The sequence below is a fragment of the Mus musculus genome, chromosome 13 (assembly GCF_000001635.26).
Source record: "Mus musculus strain C57BL/6J chromosome 13, GRCm38.p6 C57BL/6J".
Lineage (NCBI taxonomy): Eukaryota > Metazoa > Chordata > Mammalia > Rodentia > Muridae > Mus > Mus musculus.
In genome coordinates, this window is record NC_000079.6 from 106,916,690 (window position 1) to 106,937,603 (window position 20,914).

General features: G+C 42.6%; 1 protein-coding gene across 2 annotated transcripts in view; it reads right to left on the bottom strand.

Annotated features, from left to right (window-relative positions):
• The window catches only part of Ipo11 (importin 11), a 142,520-nt gene extending 122,251 nt beyond the window's left edge, over positions 1 to 20,269 (bottom strand). For both annotated transcript variants that reach the window (NM_029665.4, NM_001360897.1), the window contains exons 1-3: positions 20,071 to 20,269; positions 8,324 to 8,467; positions 2,835 to 2,935 (exon numbers count right to left, since the gene is read on the bottom strand). In NM_029665.4, coding sequence (NP_083941.2) covers positions 2,835 to 2,935; positions 8,324 to 8,461 — 239 coding nt within the window. In that variant the 5' untranslated portion in view covers positions 8,462 to 8,467; positions 20,071 to 20,269. The remainder of the gene's footprint in view (positions 1 to 2,834; positions 2,936 to 8,323; positions 8,468 to 20,070) is intronic.
• Positions 20,270 to 20,914: the final 645 nt, after the last annotated feature.

The following is a 20,914-nucleotide window of genomic DNA, read 5'->3' on the forward strand; positions in this document are numbered from 1 at the left end:
CATCTCACTCTTCAGACCAGGCTGACCCAGACCTCATGACGCAACCCAGGCTGGCCTCAAACTCATAACAATCCTCCTGCCTCAGCCTCAAATTGAGATTACAGGCTTGAGCCACTATGCTCTGTTTAAAATGCTAATGAGGAGCTAGGGTATAGCTCAGGGGAAAAACACAGTATCCACCTCCCGCCCATCAACCAATCGGTAGGCAGAATGAATGAAATGAAAATAAGACTACATTTCTAGGTTTTTGCAACTGAACTGAAGTCATGGTTACACGAAAACTCTAGTGTTCTAAATGTCCACACAGGCAGAGTGTCATGTCCAAAGTGCTTCAGAAATCAATTTCAGAGTTCAGGTTATTTCTTTCAGATTGTTGGATATTTCTATCTTTAAGATAGAACCCAAGTCCAACATGAAATACATTCATGGTTTTTTTTTCCAATTATTTATTATTTATACGAGTACACCGTTGCTATCTTCAGCCACACCAGAAGAGGGCATCAGATCCCATTACAGATGGTTGTGAGTCACCATGTGGTTGCTGGGGATTGAACTCAGGACCTCTGGAAGAGCAGTCACTGTTCTTAACCACTGAGCCCTCTCTCCAGCCCTACATTCATGTTTATGCACACCTAATACACAGGGCCTAAAGGTAACCTGGGAGGATACTGCACTCACACAGTAGCTGAGATTTGTAACCTGAGGTCGGTTTGTAGAGTTCCCTTCCTGTGGTACAGAGCAGCAACTGAAAGCTTCAGATTGTGGAGCATCGTGGGCTTTAGATTAACAACTATTTAAAAACAACAACAACAACAACAAAATCTGAAAATAGGGCTGGAGAGGTGGCTCAGCGGTTAAGAGCACTGACTGCTCTTCCAGAGGTCCTGAGTTCAAATCCCAGCAACCACATAGTGGCTCACAACCATCCGTAATGAGACCCGATTCCCTCTTCTGGTGTCTGAAGACAGCTACAGTGTACTTACATACAATAAATAAATCTTTAAAAAAAAAAAAAACAAAAAGAAAAACAAAAACAAACAACAAAAAAAAACCTGAAAATAAACTTATCCAAACTTCCATCTCATCAAGCTAGTAAAAGAACATTAATTCCAAAAAATAAAAAGTATGTGAGATCTTATTTAAAGAAAAAAAAAAAAAAAAAAACCCAGCAACTAAAGGAAAGACTGGTGTGGCCAACCAGGGACATCTCATGGCTCCTCTATACAGAGTGCACAGTGGCACACGTCTGCACTCCCAGCACTGGAAGGAGTTTGACAGCAACCCACACACAGTCTGATAAGTCTTTACAAAATAGTAACAACATGTGAATTTAATTTTGAAAAATCTTCAACACAGAAAACGGAAACAAAAGTGTTGGCTGTAGAAGAAGGCACCAGGTCCTGCAACGAAGGGAAGGCCATGTGGCCTACTTCACAGATGCACTGTGCACACAATCAGTCCATATAGCAAATCTTCACAACGAATCTGCTCTTAAATTCAGGCTTGACCTCAAACAGAACGGAGAGCACCTAGTTATGGCCATTAAACTGAATGATGTATGAAAATAGCATAAGCTTAAGTTAGTTGATTCTCATCCTCTGAAAATAATGGTCAGAATAAGAACTATAACTAACAGCAAAACCACAAACTTTTCAGTGCTTCAATATGCAGCTAAAATCAACTCCTAACCCGCCAACTCTGTGACCTTTGTAAGTGCGTTCCTCTTCAGGCCCACGTTTATCTCAATAAACACTAGAAGACAGCGTGACTATTCAACACTATGATTCCTTCCTTAACTGTTTATATTTAGACTAGTTTAGCCAGACATAGAGGCACGTGCCTGTACTCCAAGAATTCAAGAGGCACAAGCAAGGGCTTAGCTCTAAGTTCCAGGCCAGCCCGGTCTATGCAGCAAGTTCTAGGCTAGCCACAGCTATATAGCAAAACCTTGTCCCAAAATGCAAACAAACAAGCACACATCTCTCATCATCAATTGCTTCATTTTTCATCCAAACCATCAATTACTCCTGAAAAAAAAAGGGTTAGCTTCATACTAAAGTTTGGCCTAAAAATACACCAGTACTTTCTGATACTGTTCAAGGGAAGGCTTCACAGGCACTCCGAAATACTCAGAATAAAACAATTTACATTACTTATCCAAATGATAACCTATAGAGCTTTAGTGCCACCTACTGGAGAGCAAAGCTAATGTTATTTATTCAGCAAAATCCATTTTCTAACAAAATTACAGGCTTGTCTGCCCTGCCTGTCCATAAACTACATTATGTGTTAATTAATTCTTAAAGTGAACCTTCTCACTTTACTCTTAGTTAAAGCTTAGTCTAATGAAACTGTAAAAGCATGATATCCATCCATTCTTCCCAGAGAAAATGCAAGACCCAGAAATGAAGATTCATTGAATGCAGATATAATATAGGATTTCCTTTTCAAAAATCAAAACATTTAAAAAAAATCTAATAAAAAAAGAAAAACCTCAGATCCTCAGAAACTGAACACTAAGACAGGCAGGCAAAAACCCACGCAAGCACGCACACATGGGAGGACACAAACCCAGGTAGAAAACCAATGATGTGGCTGTTGAACTATGCAAATACATTTCTCCAGTGGTTAGCACATTTGTTTTCTTTTACACATCAGGTGCTTTTCACATCTCCATGTCGTCCTTACACAAAGATCATGCTCACTTCTCTGCTGCCCCAATTTTAGCGCTTGTGCAAATAAACACCTGACGAAGCCTTGGGCATACACGGGCGCCATCTCATTCTTCTTTCTTTAGGAATGGGTTACACTTGGGGCCGGCCGAGAGAACTTACTGCGGTGCGACACGCCTCCAGTAACGATCAATCCCATGTTTAAAATACAGCACAGCAAGCCACCGTACATTTATATCAAGGGTGTGATTCGTAAAAATATTCTGTGAATAAAAACAATTGCATTAGAATAAACATGCAATCATTTAAAAATATAATTAACATACCAAAATAAGGCATGGATTTGCCTGCATATTTTTTGAGGGTCTGTACTACTGCATGTAGGTGCATGTTCACTGTGTGAATGGCTTCATATGGAAGCCAGAGGACAACCTCAGGTGTCATCTCAGAAGTGCCACACACCTCCTATTAGGTCAGACTGGCATGCCAGTGAGTTCCCAGGACCACCCTGTCTCTGGCTCCACCACCCCGGTCACTTTTACATTGAGTTCTGAGGATCAAACTGGAGTCCTCATGTCTGTGAGGCAAACACTCCACCAAGCATCCCTACATGTTTGATTCTTGAGAAAATATCTCGAGTATCTCAGGCTGGCCAATATGCATTGCTACACAGCCAGTAATGACCTTGAACTTCATGCCTCCACCTCCAGATGCTGGTATCACAGGTTTGCACCACCATACTCAGCTCATGAGATACTGAGGATTGAACCCAGGGCTGCATGCATAGTAGGTCAGCAACTGGCCTATAACCTTGGCCCAGATTTTTTTTTATTATTTATTTTGCTTAAACTTCATCACAACATATATCGTATTGGTATTTTCTTAAAATATATACTTCTACTGTGTACTCTAAGAAAGGTCTCCTTAGCTAGGTGCTACTGCAACCCCAGCGTTTGATGCTCAGGCAGGAGCATCTCAAGTTCCAGGTCAGTCAGTCTGGGATAAACAGAAGATAGCATGCCAATTCAAAAGCATCCCATTAAGTTTAACCAACAGATAAATATGTAAAGATTCATTATACTATTCTTTCAAGTATGTTAGAAAATGTTCTTGATAAAAAAATTGGAAGTAACAAGTAGATTGATTGGGTTAACTGAATTGAGAAGACCTACTCTAAACTAAACGTAAACTAGACCTAACTAAATTGAGAAGACCCACTCTAAAAGTAGGGGGCCCTGTTGCTGGGCACAGAAACAGGAGACAGCTTAGCTCAGCATAGCCATTCACCGCATCCTGCTGCCTGAGCATGGATGCACTGTGACCAGCGGCTTCAAGCTCCTGCTGCCATTCTTTCCCAACTAAGACGCGATGGATTCTCGAACTGTGAATGAAGCCCAATAAACGTGTCCTTCCATAAATTGGTTTTGCTGGAGTGTTTTATCGCAATAGGAAAAGTAACTAAAAAAGAAAACAATAACCTATTTCACAATAACAAGACTACTTACCAATGCAATCACGCTCATGGGGCTAGAGAAATGGTCAACAGTTAAGAATCCCAGAGCACCTGGCATCAGTTCCCAGAATACAAATGGAGGGTCACAACAGTCTGTAACTACAGTTCCAGTGGGGTCTCATGACCTCTTCTGGCCTCCATAGGCACCGCATGCACATGGTACATACACACATACACAAGCACACACTCATACGATTTAAAAAACAACAAAGCCGGGCGTGGTGGCGCACGCCTTTAATCCCAGCACTCGGGAGGCAGAGGCAGGCGGATTTCTGAGTTCGAGGCCAGCCTGGTCTACAGAGTGAGTTCCAGGACAGCCAGGACTACACAGAGAAACCCTGTCTCGAAAAACAAAAACAAAAAACAAAACAAAAAAAAAACAAAAACAAAAACAAAAAACAAAATAAAATAAAGGTGAGATGTGATATAACAAGCTATGTTAGTCAAATCACTAATCCATAGTTACTGCTTTGCACAATGGTGGCAAACTATGAAAATAAGAATGCAGTTAAACCATGCAACATGATCTTGATAATCAATGGGGAAATTGTCTAATAGGCTTTAAAAAGGTTAGCCTGGGAAATTGGAAAGATGGCTCAATGGAGAAAGCCTGTTAGTCTTGCAGAGGGCCTGGACTGAGTTCCTAACACCCATATAAGATGGCTCACAACTGTCAATAATTCCAGGAGTATCCAATGGCCTCTTCTGGTCTCTGTGGGCACCAAGCACACACATGGTACACATACATACATATATACATGCAGGCAAAACCTTCATTCACAGAAAACAAATTGTAAAATAATCCCAGTGCACAGCAGGCACGCTGGTGCTTGTATTTAATCGTAGTACTTAGGAAGCAAAGGTAGGTCCACCTCTGAGTTCCAGGCCAGTCTGGGCCATATAACAAGTTCTAAGCCAGCAAGTACCACACAGCAAGATGAACCTCCATCGCCCTCAGTATGAGTGCTGCTATGAGTCTACATGTCCAGGCTAGACTTTAACTTGTTGGGGTAATCTTTCTTTGCTTTGTGTAAAGGTGTATCTCTGTATTTTCATTTGTTAATTCTGTACCATCAGAGAACTAAGTGCTGGCAGGATTCTGGTATTGTCATTTCTTTGACCCATCACCAGGTTTTCTACTTTGTAAATATTCATCTTTCCTCACCTGACTAAAGGCAATCTAGAAATAGACCAGAGGTTGTCTCCATACTGAGTGGTTATAATAAGAGTTATAATAAGAGCTGACGGCCAATATCTGGAGCAGGAAATAGGGGGGTGGAACTTCCAGGCAGAGAGAGAATGATGGCGGAGGGAAAGAAATCAGATGGTAGTAGAGCCAAGAAAGGTATACAGCTAGCCACAGGGTTGGCTATAGGTCTGACAGTCAGGTCAAATTAGATGAGCCAATTGGAAGACTACCCTAACAAAAGGCCTAACCCTTAAACTGTAGAAGCCTCCATGTCATTATTTATGCTGCTGGTGGGTATGAGAAAGACTCAGTACACTAACTGGCTACGTAGACCAACCTAGCCTCAAACTTAAGATCTTTGCCTCACTGCATCAGCCTCCTGAGTGCTGGGATTATGGGGCTACCATGCCCTATTCAAAAACTATTTTATCCTCAACATTCAAAAGGCTGAGGCAAGAAGCATTCAAAACTAGCCTGTTCGAGGAAGCAAACTGCACACGAGCCTAAGCTAGAGAGTACAACTCCATCTTTTTTAAAGTTTGAAGTTATAACTCAGCTGGGACACTGCTCGCTGACCACGCATAGAGCCCCAGGTTCAATCTCCACCAGCTTGTAATCTGAGCATGGAGGAGCTTACTTGTAACCCAATACTTGGCCAGTGGAGGCTGGAGAATCAGAAATTCAAACTCATCCTTGGTTACACTGCATGTTGAAGCCAGCCTTGAAATAACCAGGTCCGGGCTGGTGAGATGGCTCAGTGGGTAAGAGCACCCGACTGCTCTTCCGAAGGTCTGGAGTTCAAATCCCAGCAACCACATTGTGGCTCACAACCATCTGTAACAAGATCTGACGCCCTCTTCTGGAGTGTCTGAAGACAGCTACAGTGTACTTACATATAATAAATAAATAAATCTTTAAAAAAAAAAAAGAACCAGGTGCCCGTGTGTGTGTGTGTGTATGTATGTATGTATGTATGTATGTATGTATGTATGTATGTATTTTGTATGCATATGTGCATGACTCTCCAAAGCAGTGGTTCTCCAGCTGTGGGACCTCCTGCATGTCAGATATTTACATTACGTGCGTAACAGTAGCCAAATTACAGTTATGAAGTAGCACTGAAATAATGCTATGGTTGGGGGTCACCACGACATGAGGAAGTGTGGTCAGCGGTCACAGCATTAGGAAGGTTGAGAACCACTGCTCCAATGTCATCCACCAGAGCAGCAGAAGCCACGCACACAGCACTTTATACAAATGTCTATATGTGCAGGCTAGGTGTGGCGGCAGATGCCTGGAACCCCAGCACTGGGGAGCTGGACAGGAGGGTCACTGAATCTGAAGTCAGCACCTGCCATACAACAATCCCCTCCCCCAAAGACTCTAAGTACCCACACATATTCACTAATAAATAAAAGCACTTTATGAAAATGCACCAATACAACAACTAATGGTAACTCAAAACAAAATGCACAAGCAAAAAAGGAGAAAAAAATTATCTTAGCAGTTATTAGTAATTCATACACTCATTCAGGAGGTGGAGGCAGAGAACAGAGTTCAATGCCAGAAAATATAAAAGATCCTCTGTATGAAAATATTTAAGGGCTGGAGAGATGGCTCAGCAGATAAGAGCACTGACTGCTCTTCCAGAGGTCCTGAGTTCAATTCCCAGCAACCACATGGTGGCTCACAACCATCTGTAATGGGATCTGATGCCCATTTTTGGTGTATCTGAATACAGCTATAGTGCACGCATATATATAAAATAAATAATATTTTTTTTAAAAAAAGATTAAAATTTTAGATGGGGGGAAAAAAAAATCAACAACATTTTGCCAGTCATGGGAGCACATGCCTTTAATTCTAGCAACCAGGAGGCAGAGACATGGTGATACCAATGTGTTGATGGTCAGTCTGGTCTACATACCAATTTCCAGGCAAACCAGGGCTACACAATGAGACCCTGTCTCAGCAAAACCAAAAACAATGTTTAAAAGTGAAATAGAGGATACAAAGGGAGACCAGGTCAATGGTGAGTCCTTGCCTTGCATGCACTAGATCCTAGATTTGCTTCTATTATTGAAAAAAAAAAAAAAACTAATAAAAGAAAAAAAACTGAAAAATCCTGAACACGGACGGTGTTCCTGATGTTGATGCTGATGCAGAGCGAGTCCAAGTCAATGCACTGAGACGGGGGTGAGGAGACACTGCCTACCGTCTTCACGTCAGCACGGGTGTGGCAAACTGAAAAGCCATCACAGTCTGATAGTTCTCAACAGACACTGAGAATATATCCTGTCCAGTTCTTATACAGAATGAATGCTTGGACAATAAAAGCAGAAAGTCATTAATCAGCCCCAAAACACAGAGCCAAAGAAAGTGACTTTCTCTACTAAAAGTTTAAATTAGGCCAAGTAGTAGTGGTGCACGCCTTTGACCCCCAACACTGGGAAGGCAGAGGCAGGTGGCTTTCTTTCCATTTAAGGCCAGCCTGATCTACAGAGTGAGTTCCAGAACAGCCAGGACTACATAGAGAAACTCTGTCTCAGAAAATAAAAAACAAAAGTTTTCATTAAAATGTTGATTCATCAAAAATCACTTGTAAAACACCCTCAGGAGCCTTACACTGCCGTGGTGATGGTGACAATGGCAGCCAAGCATCTGGATCAGTTTCAGTAAGCCGTACGTAAATCTCCATAGGTACAGAGCTAATAAAATAATGATTTCTCACTGTATTAAAAAATAAACTGGCCGGGCAGTGGTGGTACACACCTTTAATCCCAGCACTTGGTAGGCGGAGGCAGGTGGATTTCTGAGTTCAAGGCCAGCCTGGTCTACAGAGTGAGTTCCAGGACTGTCTCTAAAACCTCTCCCCACCCAAAAAAAAAAAACAAAACAAAACAAAACAAACAATAAACAAACAAACAAACAATCTCAAGAACTACTTACCAGCAACACTGAATAGAAACCTGGCTGTGTCTCCCACTGTTTCAGCTGCTCCTCGGCTGGCTTCAACACAGCAGTATCCTGACTGGTGGCCTGTGTTAGGACCTGAAGAACCACAGAGCTGGCACTATTGAGATCCATGGAAGTCTGCAATGGTAAGTTAGCACACTTGAATGCACATTATATCTACTACAAAAATGCACAGTAACATAAGTGGAGGGAAGCCTGCAGGGTTTGAAAAGCACTTTCTCCTGGCCACCCACATTCTGACCTTTCCTATCCACTAGCTACAACATTACTTAGAACTCCCATAATTGCAATTACTACACATAAATCAATATATTTCTAAAGAAAATTGTTTTCTATTGTTTCAAAAAGTAAATGTAAGATGAAACTGGAGAGCCCACATACACAAAACCTCAAGTTTCCAAATTCTGATTTCCTACTGTGGAATCCTCCTACCTCAGCCTCCCCTCCCTAGTGTTAGCAAACTCACTCAAAGTGGACAGCGACAGAGACTCATACTCAACGATACTTAAAACATCAACTGAGTGAAGTGCAATCCTTGCATATAGCAGGAATGTCTCAAAAGTAAAGGAGGGATAAGAAAATCCTGTGCCACACCCACTCCAGTGAAGTCTGAGTGGCAGGCCCAAAAGCTTGGACGCAGTCCTGAGGCAAAAAGTTTCACGGAAACTTAGTCTCCTGGAGCCTTGGCATCCCACAGCACGAATGCTCCAGATGTGTTCTTGCGATAGTTGGTGTTATAGGTAATGCTACTCATTCAGACGAAAAGCCTCCAGTGTTAAACAGCGAAAGAAATCAGGCATTACAATTTACTGGATAAGAGCTAGAAATCTCAGGGCTAGTTCAACAAAGTTAACTTAGAATTCTCATTACGGTCATGTATAGCAGACTACATTACATATTAGAAGAAAGTTGGTTGGTTCTTCTGATAAATGGAGGTTCCCTACAGATACATAAAATAACAACTAAGTCACTCCCACGTGAAGGAATTTACAATGGCCTAGGAAGAAGGAAGGGTGTGGTCTAAGAAAGAACTAGAGTAAATACTTAGAATAACAGCTGAGTCACTCCCATACACAGGAATTTACAATGGCCTAGGGAGAAGGTGAATTAACAATGGCAAGGGCACACTGCTTTTGATTCTAGTTGTAAACACTGATTTTTTTTAATCCCAGTTGTAAACACTGCCTGGTTCCTGTCAGCTTTTGTGTATGCATTTCTCTGTTTTGGGTAAAGAGTCGATTTGAATCGGGTAACCTCAATGTACCTTGGATGACCTTAATGAATCACCTAACTTCCTTGTTTTCTTCTATAATATAAGTCTGATGCTGGCTTTGAGAAATTACATTCAGATCAACACTCCCTTGTGTTCGTGTCTGTCACCCCGCCGATTCCTTGCCCACAGGGGCGACTGAGTCCAGTCTGCAGCAATCCTGTTACGTGATAAATGACTATGTACCTTCCCCAGTTCATATGCTGAAATCTAAGGCCTAAGTTAGGTATTTGGAGCTGAGAAGTTAGGTAGGTATTAGACCATCAGGATGGATTCTCCAAGCATGGTCTAAATGTGCCTGAAGAGGACACCAGAGAGCCACCTTATTCTTTCTGTCAAATAAGGATACAATAAAAAGTCTGCAATCAGCAATGGTCCTTCCCAGTATCTAACTACGCTGGTACCCTGAGTTCAAGGCCAGCCTGGTCCATGTAATGAGACCACATCTCAGAGTAAAAAAGCAAGACCAGCAAGATGTCTCAGGATCTACCACCAAGCCTGATGTGATCACCTGCATTCAAATTCCAGGACCAACATAGTTCAGAGAATTATCTCCCACAAAGTTGTCCCCGTGTATGCTGTGGTAACACACACCACACCAAACAAATAAATAAATGTGGATTTTAAGTGTTAAAGGTTAAAGAGATAGTGTCTTGGAAATAACTATAATAAACAGTTTACCAAAGAATGACAGCAACCTCTCAACACAAGTCCTCGACACCCATAAAGGTGTTGCTTCCTGTCAACACTTTCATTTATGAGTTGAGATAGTTTAAAGCAGGTGCTTTAATTGGAAAGACACTGTCAACTTAAAGGGCAGATGATTACAAGTGCTAGAATATTTTGTTTTGCCTGAAACAGAGTCTCTATGTAGCCCCAGCTGCCTAAAATCTGTTATGTAGACTTAGGCTGACTCTTCCACTAGTGTGCTAGGATTAAAGGTGTGTACCACTACGATTCAAAAGAGCCAGTGTTAAATGTCCCCCATGCAGATTTCTGGAAATCAAGAGTTCTAGGCCAGCCTGGACAACTTAGCAAGACTCCATCTCATTTTTTTAAAATAGGATTGGGATGTAACTTACCACAGCACTTGCCTGTCATGCACAGGAACCTGGGTTCTATACACATATGTATGTAAAACAATTAATGAAAAAAAAGTCCATGAATTTGGAAGAGAGCAAAGAAGAGGATATGGGAGGGTGGAAAGGGAAGAGGAAAATAATGTAATTAAAATCTCAAAAAAATAAAAAAATAATTTTGCGAGGCATGGTGGTGCACACCTTTAATCCCAGCACTCGGGAGGCAGAGGCAGGCGTATTTCTGAGTTTGAGGCCATCCTGGTCTACAAAGTGAGTTCCAGGACAGCCAGGGCTATACAGAGAAACCCTGTCTTGAAAAACCAAAAATAATAATAATAATAATAATTATTATTATTATTATTTTCAAAGAGCAAGCAAGTGAACCAACCATGGGGCTAGAACAAAGCTCAGCAGCTAAGAGCACCTGTTATCCTCTCAGAAGACTCAAATCTGCATTCTAGCACAGACATCAGGCAGTTTATAACCACCAGTTGAGGATCCCATTCCCTCTTCTGGCCTCCTCAGACAGACAGACAGACAGACAGACAGACAGAGGATTCCATTCCCTCTTCTGGCCTCCATAGACAGACTACACACACACACACACACAAAACCAGAAACATAAGAGCTATAACAAATTTAATATAAAAACGTTACCTGTTAGAAAGCTTAAAGAAAGGGACAGTTTATTAACTTAAACAACCTTCGTTCATTTTTGAGACAGGATCTTACTATGCAGCTCTGACTGTCCTGGAACTTACTATATAGACCAGGCTGGCCTTGAACTCACAAACATCCATCAACCTGCTTCTCCCTCTATGGTGCTGGGATGAAGGTGAGGAAAAACAAACAAACTTAATATTGGTGCTAGGCATGTTGGTACACATCGTAATCCCAGCAACATTCTGTAGACTAAGGAAGGAGAATTATGAATTCAGGGCCAGGCCAGGCTACATAGCTAGATCTTGGAAGAAAGAAAGGGATAGAAACAGGGAGGGTGGAAGAAGGAGAAAGGGGGATGACCACTTGTAGAGAAAAAAAAAATTAACCCTGATTCTAGCAAAACTGCTAGATCCCTCTGATGAGTCACCACACTAGTCTCTAGCTGTGACGTGCTGCTACTGAGCAGCACTACTGAAGTTACTGCTCACGACAAACATGACCTTCTGTGGACATCTCCAACTGCACAAGACAGGAAAGCACTACCTCACGCTGACCTAGCTTCTAAACATTTCTATGATTATACCTATTTCCTTGCTTAACTGTAGCTTACCTAACAAATCATGAACTACGTAAAGTTTAAAAATGTGTATTCGGGATGGAAAGACGGCTCAGCAATTAAGAGCACTGTTCTTCCAGAGGTCCTGAGTTCAATTCCCAGCAACCACATGGTGGCTCACACCCATCTGTAATGGGATCTGATGCTCTCTTCAGGTGTGTCTGAAGACAGCTACAGTGTACTCACATACATAAAAATAAATAAATAATTTTTTTAAAATGTGTATTCTTCATTCATATATGCCATCATATCTCATCAGAGAAGAAAGCATACAGGTACACTCACCTGCACGGGGAGAGCACTGCCTACACTGGGTTGGGCTGCTACATCAATGTATACTAAGCAAGAAAATTCCCCACAGACATGGCAATAAGGCCATATGAGGGGGACAATACTTCCCGGGTGAGCCTAGTTTGTGTCAAGTTGACAACGAAAGCGAAGCATAACAATCCCTCCACCAGACGTTCTAACGTCTGACAGCCGTAATCTTTCTGGGAACACTGTTATAACCCTGACATGTTACTATGTATACATCATTACTGTACAGCCTCTCAATTTAAATTTAATGGCCAGGGAAGAGGGACTTAAATTTGCTCAAAATGTATCCTAGACACTAGAATAATACCTGGCATAGAGTAATAAAAAATAGCTGATAAGCTGACTTGTCTGTTACTGAAGAATGGGTCCAAGGACGCATAGCTGTTCTGCATCTGTGACCCACAAAGATTCTGGCCAGCTGCCACCTCAGTCTCCTTTCTGTATTACCATGTTTGGTTTAAATGAACTAGATTAGTAGCAACAACAACCAAAAAAAAAAAAAAGCTGTTAAATGAATTTGGCCAAATACAGTCACACTTGAAACCCCAGCACCCAGAAGGCACAGATGATCTCTTCCAGTTCAAGCCAACACAGTCTATGGGCGGGCAAGTTTCAAACTTCCCAAGACTACATACTAAAGCACCATCTCAAATACAAACAACAACACAGAGTAATCAATTTGTAGATAATTCCTTGTCTCTACTATAGTTGAGTAAAGCCACAAGAAGCAGCCAAGCCTCTCCCTTTTTACGCCTCCTCAGTCTAACCTTCTCAGGGTACTCCTGTACCACTCGGAAAACTCCACCTACACTCACAGTGTTTAACAATAAACAGCCTCTACTGGTATATTTCTAAATACACCATAGGAACCTCTGCGTTCAATTCTACAAGGGGAAAAAACAAGGTAAAATATACTGTAAAGACCGTGGTAAGCTGTTACGAAGGGAAACCTACCTACTTCTACTCTAGTAAGCTTAGCAGAGGCTTCCTCACAGGGGAAGGGAAAAGCATGGTCTTGAAGGATGAGTACGCATCCCCAAGCTGAGTGGATGCTGTAGGGAGGGTAGGCATATTCCTGGCATAACAAAATCTGAATGTATTTCAATCCAATTACTTCTGAAGAATTATAGTTCAGCATGGCAGAACATTAGTAAACGACAGGGACTTATAGAAAATTAAGTCTATCTGCACCTTGATCTGTGTACTGCCAGCATGCAAAACTATGTGAAAATATATTTCTAGTATAACTTACCTAGTCTGTCGGTAAGTTACACTACCTACAGCAAGAATGCCTTTAAAGAGTGAGAGGGGAAAGACACAAGTTAACAGCCTCTACGGGAAAAGGAAAGCAATACTAGGAACACACAGGGCTACTGGGCTCCATATCTAGCATTTAAGAAATAAACATTCATAGACATGACCTACCTACAGGACATACTAGTGAACAGTCACAAGGAATATGGGAGTGACGGCCACTTTCTGATGGGGTTAAGGCCACTCCATGAGATAGAACCTATACCTGACACTGCTAAAGGGGCCAGGAACCTGAGACTAGTTAGGTCATGGCCTAGAGCAAAACTAATTACTATTACTCTGTTAAAGAAACATAGCAATTAAATGACTCCTATTAACATATCACCATACCCATGGATCACTGCAATGCTCAACTCCCTTAAGAGAAGCTTTTTCTAACCGTACACTGGAATGAACACAGAAATCTACAACTGGACAATGTGCAAAAAGTAAGACTTTGGAGCACTCAGTCTTAAATAGGCTGCTTCATCAAACCCCTTCCCTCACACCTCCAGGATCTATGGGGAGGAAGAGGCAGAAAGATTGTAAAACCAGAAGAGATGAATGTGGGCTGGAGAGATGGCTCAGTGGTTAAGAGCACTGACTGCTCTTCCAGAGGTCCTGAGTTCAAATTCCAGCAACCACATGGTGGCTCACAACCATCTGTAATGAGATCTGACGCCCTCTTCTGGTGTGTGAGAAGACAGCTATAGTGTACTCATATATGTTAAATAAATAAATATATCTTTTAAAAAAAAAAAAAAAAGAAGAGATGAATGTGTCTTCCAGACAACAGAACTTATGCATATATGAACTCACAGAGACTGTGACAGCATACAGAAGAAATGCACAGCTTCAAGCCAGAGTAGGTCCTAGCACTGAAAGGGGGAAATGGACATGGGCTCCCATCCCTAACCAGGAAGCTATCTGCAACTGACACCTGTGGCCAAAGGGGGGGTGGGGGGGGGGAATCACAAATCTCCAACAACATGCTACTGAGTACATCAACCATACTCCAGCACAAGTTCCAAAGCCAAGCATTTTGCTTTGCTTTGGCTCTTTTTTTTTTTTTTGACTTACTGGGTTTTGCCTATGTTTTGATTTTGCGGTTATTTGTTTGTTTGGGAGTGTTTTGGGTTTGGGTTTTTGGTATTTTTAGGTTTGTTTGTTTTTTTTTTTTTAAGAGAGAGAGAACACATGAGATTGGGTGGGTATGGAGGTGGAGAGAATAGAGAAAGAACTGGAGGAGGAGAAAATTTCATTAAAAATACTGCATGGGAAGATTCAATCAAAAAATAAAAGAAAGAAATGTCCATTGTTGGGTTGCAAAGATGGCTCAGTGGCTAAAGCACTGGCTGCCCTTGCAGAGGCCCTGTATCTGACTCCCAGCACCCACATGGTAGCTCATAGCTATCTGTAACTCCACTTCCAGGAGACCCAGCACTCTCTTTGGGCCTTGGTATCAGGTACACATATGGTACACAAACATATATGTAGGTAAGACATCCATACAAATAAAAATAAATAAATAATTTTCTTAAAAAGAAAAAAAAAAGTCACCGGGCGGTGGTAGCACACACCTTTAATCCCAGCACTTGGGAGGCAGAGGCAGGCAGATTTCTGAGTTGGAGGCCAGCCTGGTCTACAGAGTGAGTTCCAGGACAGCCAGGGCTACACAGAGAAACCCTGTCTCGAAAAGCAAAAAACAAAACAAAAAAAACAAAACAAAACAAAAGATCGGGCTGAAGAGATGGTCCTGAGTTCAATTCCCAGCAACCACATAATAGCTCATAACCATCTATAATAAGATGTGGTGCCCTCTTCTGGCCTGCAGGCATAAACGTAAGCAGAACACTGTATACATAATAAATCTTTTTAAAAAAAAAAAAAAAAGTCACTGTTGAATTCCTAGCTGTCATTCCCAGCTTCAATACAATAAAGCCTGACACTGACCAGCTAACAGTGACAAGAAATCAACAGGCTGAATCAGAGGCACAGTTATGAATAGATGTGTATGATCTTATAAAGTAATCTTATCTGAGCCAGTTTCTTTGACAAGATGAATCAGAATTAATAATAAGCAAAACGCAAACATGTCAAATTGAAATAAATGACGGGCGCATGCACATAGACACACAGACAGACACAGACAGACACACTCATTTTCCAACTTTCATAAACCAAAGTAGCACATCACAAACTTTACTGAGCATTCCTATAACCTGGATATCTTATTAAACTGTAGATTCTGCATGTTATTAAACAAAAACACTATCACTAGGAATACAGTGCATCCCTAGTCTCCCAAAACAATACAGGCAAACTAAGACCATATTGCTAAACACAAACAAACAAACATGCCATAACCCTCACTTACAAGATACAGAGAAATCAAGCTAGAACTGGACTGGCTAACCCTCCCTGCTGGCTAGCCCATCGTGGGGCTACAAATTGCTCCTCTGAGTGCTGGGGAAGAACTGCCATTCACAGTCTTATTCAACTGAGTCCTGTGCTAGTCTAACAGCAGAGGCAAGAGGAGCCCACTAGTTCAACAGTGGTAAGTCCGTTAGAGAGAAACCAAATCTATCTGATTGAATTGATGCCCACTCCACAGCAGGAAATTCACATCTGGTAAAGCCAGCCAAGTGCCATGGCTGAAGAGGTTACAAGCCCCAGCAGGGAAGCCACTGCAGTTGTTTTCCAAAACTGCCTTCAACATTACTGTTTATAGACTGGCCCTCTGTCTGCTTTGGTCAGAGAAGCTTTTTGCAGTGGTCAGTAGTGACAACAGAGACTTCTAATTGATCAAAGTACTGAAACTAAATTATCGTTGAATGCCCAGCCATAAGTGTGACATCTATGACATTGATTCCAAGGCTCAGAGAACATCATGGAAGAGGCAAAAAGAATGTATGAGTCACAAGAAGCTGGGCTGAGGGTGGGTCGAATGTCAACTATTGCACTCTTTAATTACAGCACCTGTGCCTACCTGCACAAAACTGCTAAATCTAAGGGACAGTGATGACTTCATAGGTAAATCTGTTCTACAAGCATGAGGATGTGCATTTAAATCCCCACACCTATATTAAAGGCTGAGCATGGGAGCACATTTCTAGGACCACAACACGGGGTAGGAGGCAAAACCAAGTAGATCATAAGAGAGCTTGGTTGGCCATTCAGCCAGCCTAGCTTAAATGGAAGTCAGACACCCCATTCAAGGAAACAATATGCATTGTCCTCTAGCTTCCTCATGCAAGCAAATGATCTCAACACACACACATACACACACACACACACACACACACACACACACACACACGCATACACCACAGACCACAAGAATGAGGCTATCAACACCCAGCCATGGAAAGGAAAGGAAAGGAAAGGAAAGGAAAGGAAAGGAAAGGAAAGGAAAGGAAAGGAAAGGAAAGGGGCTCATGAGCTCCCTTCCTGAGGATTTATAACAATTAATGACTGATAAGTGAGGCAAGGAATGGTAAAGTCATTGGTGAGGGACCCATGCAACTGTAAACAAATCTTCACCAATGTTCCTGTAAACAACCGTAATGAATCTCATAGGACAGAGACAGAGACAGGGACACATGAAATAGAAAGAGGCTAGTTGAAACAGGAAGGGGATTAGTGGAAGGGGCACAAGACGGTAATGGGATGAATACGATCACAACATATTATTATATACATGACAATGCCATAATGAAATCTATTACCATGTATATAATATATGCAAATAAAGCATGTTTTAAAATACCTAGATATGTAGATGCTGTTTCAGTAACTTTTCGGTTGTGCTTGTATTTTTACCAAATTCCCTGGTGATAAGCCACATTTTGAGAAAAAAAGGATATAGAACACTAATGAACCTAGGCTCTACAAAGCTTGTAATGTAGGCTTACTTGGTAGTCAGGCTCATCTTTAGAAAATGAAACAAAAGGCACTCCAGAAGCACACCTGCAAGAGATGTGATCAGCCACTGTGTAAAGCACCCCGAAACTAGCTGACTAGACCCATCACATGCACAAAGAAAGGAAGGGGGCTGGGGGACTCTAATGCAGCTGTAAAGTGCAAATCCCTGGGTTCTACCTCCAACACCACGAAACCAAAACAAAAGTCAAAACTGAAGATGCACAAATAGTAAATATCTTAATGATAAAACATGTACAAGGCCCTGGGTTCAATCCCAACACTGCATAAATAAAATAAAGATAAAAATTTTTAAACTGGGGCTGGAGAGATGGCTCAGCAGTTAAGAGCACTGACTGCTCTTCCAGGGGTCCTGAGTTCAATTCCCAGCAACCACATGGTGGCTCACAACCATCCGTAATGGGATCCGATGCACTCTTCTGGTGTGTGTCTGAAGACAGCTAGAGTGTACTCATATAAATAAAAATAAATAACTCTTTTTTAAAAATTTAACTTACCAACAGTAATTCTAAATTAAGCCCAATGTGGCAACACACACCCAGCACTAAGGAAAAGAGGTATGCACTAAGGTATCTCTGAGTTAAGGCCAGCCTGGTCCACACAAACTAAAGCTACACAGTCAAAGTCTATCTCAGAGATAGTAATGATGATGATAATAAATCAGAACAAAGATTAAATATACACATATGCCCATGCAACACACACACAAACACAAACTAATCAGGACTGGAGAGATGGCCTGGCACAGGCTGCACATCCTAAGGACCCAAGTTTGATTCCCAGCAGGCACACAGGTCAGGTGGGGCACAACCTGTAATTCCATTACCAGAAGATCCAAGCCCCTCTTCTGCCTGTTTCAGGAACAGCACAGACAAGAGGACACAGGAAGATCTTTTAAGCCGGGCGTGGCAGCGCACGCCTTTGATCCCAGCACTCGGGAGGCAGAGGCAGGCGGATTTCTGAGTTCCAGGCCAGCCTGGTCTACAGAGTGAGTTCCAGGACAGCCAGGGCTATACAGAGAAACCCTCTCGAAAAACCAAAAAAAAACAAAAAACAAAAAAAACAAAGATTTAGCTTTTAAAAGATAAATCAAAAAAAAACAAAAAACAAAAACAAAAATAATTAAACATTACCTTTGCCTAAAAATGGATATCTGTATTCTTGAGAAACATCTTCAGTATATCTTATATCCAAATACTACAAGTACTATTCTGCCTTCTAGCTTGGTGCTGAATGTAAATACATTTCATAATATCACAAAATCTAAAGACTTGTTTAATTACCAAATAACTGTTGCACACTGCTTTGGAACCTCCATCCATATTACTACAACCAAATTCCTTTGAGAATTCTCTTTTGGCTTTAAGAAGTGTAATCAAGGCAAAAAAAAATGCCCTCCTGCCCTATAGCTATTACACATGTCCACAAAATAAATTAAAATGTTTATGCTAGACACCATCAGAACACCCAAAGAAGAAGAAAAAAGTCTGCAATCCTACCACCAGCAGGAAAAAAAAATTCTAATTCTACCAAAATTTTCCTCTGTGTGGAACAAAGATGTGGGGAAAGCTATCAAGCCATGTAGGTAATGATGTAAAGAAAGCTATCAAGCTCATATAATGAAGTCATTCTGCCCTTAACCAAAGAACAAAATTCTGAAATAATGTGGAAATGGAAGAGAAAAATCTCAGTCCACGAGAGGTTAAAATATATGGTTGCCAACTGCTCTTCCTTGCTTCCTTCTATACAACAAGCATATCTTAAAGGCATTATCGCATGTAACAGAGCTCCTGTAACGTGTGGAGAAGAGGTGTGCCAACTACAACCTTGGCACCAGAAGCCAGATTACCGGTCTTTGCTATGTACGCAAAAAAAAAAAAAAAAAAAAAAAAAAAAAATCACTCTGCTGTAAGATTCTCACGTTGACCACGCAATAAGAGAATTAAGGGGAAAAGAGCAAATGCTATGGGCCTCGAAATAATTTTGCTGAATCACAAATATTCCCAAATGTAAAGCTGCAGGAGTCGCTGAGCCTGTGCACTGGCGGCCATACCTCAGCATGAATCTCCTCTCGGAGAATTGATGTTGAAGTCCCTTCACTTTTTCCTTAAAGGTGAAGGAACGATCGGAATGCTTAAAGCTTTCCAAAGCACAGCTTCCACGGCAAGGTCGCGTGTGCAGCTAACTCCACACACCGGTCTTGGGAAGGGGAACACGTTTCCCTCGTGCTGTGCAGCCCAAAGCCTCCAAGGACAAATACAGCCCCCTGGCCGGCGACAGGGGACACAATAGGTACCCTCGCCTTTGCTCAGCCTGTCACTCAGACCCTGCCACGCCGCACCGTGGACCCAGCACCCAGAGGCTTCCCACAGCCCGGGAGCCCGTGCTCGCCCGGGCTACACCAGAGCCGCGAGGGCCCACGGCCACGCCGCACAGCTCCGCGGGACCCCGCGTTCCGCCCTCGGCGCGGGGTCTCTCGCTGCCCAGCCCACTCCTCCCTTCCTTCCTTCCATCCGCGCGGCTCGCGGCCGGGCCTCACCGCGTGCTTCGGTCCGGAACCGCCCGGCCCGCCCCTTTCCACTTGTCCACACGAAGCGGCGTTGGTTGCTTCCTCGTCCCCCACGCTCCTAGTCCACACGCTGCCGCCTACTGATGCCGAAAACGGCTTCTAGGAACGCGCCATGTTCCGCGTCGCCACTCCAAACGACGAGGGCGCGCTAAAATTACGTCACAGGTTCCCAGAGCGCCGAGAGGCCGAGGAGGGAGGCCATAGGACGGCGGAGGGAAGGGGAGGGAGGAACTCGAGTTCGAACCCGAAGGCGCGCGGCAGCCAATAGGGTTGTGTGCGCTTGCGTGGTACCCGGAGCAAGGCGCCGGCTTAGGGGCCCCTGTAACTATGGAAACCGTAGGTCCGGAGAAAATCGATAGTCTCCTGCGCTGATCGAAGCCTAAGTCAAAACCATTCATTGCATCTTCACTATTCTGTCAGCTACTTGGTTTAGGAGTCTGTCACGGCAGAAGAGGGTCATCAAAAGAATCCCATTGATGAACTCTGCCACCATAGGTATTTGGATGAGCATTGTTGGTTTTGGTTTTTTTTTTTTTTTTTGGGGGGTGGGGGTTAGAGTTCTGCTGGTTTTTGTTTTGTTTTTTGTTCTTGTTTTTTCGAGACAGGGTTTCTCTGTATAGCCCTGGCTGTCCTGGAACTCACTTTGTAGCCCAGGCTGACCTCGAACTCAGAAATCCGCCTGCCTCTGCCTCCCGAGTGCTGGGATTAAAGGTGTGTGCCACCACGCCCCGCTAGAGTTCTGCTGTTTAATCAGGGTCTCAGGACCCCAGGCTGGCATCGCTGAGGATGACCTTCAAATTCCGACGCCGCCACT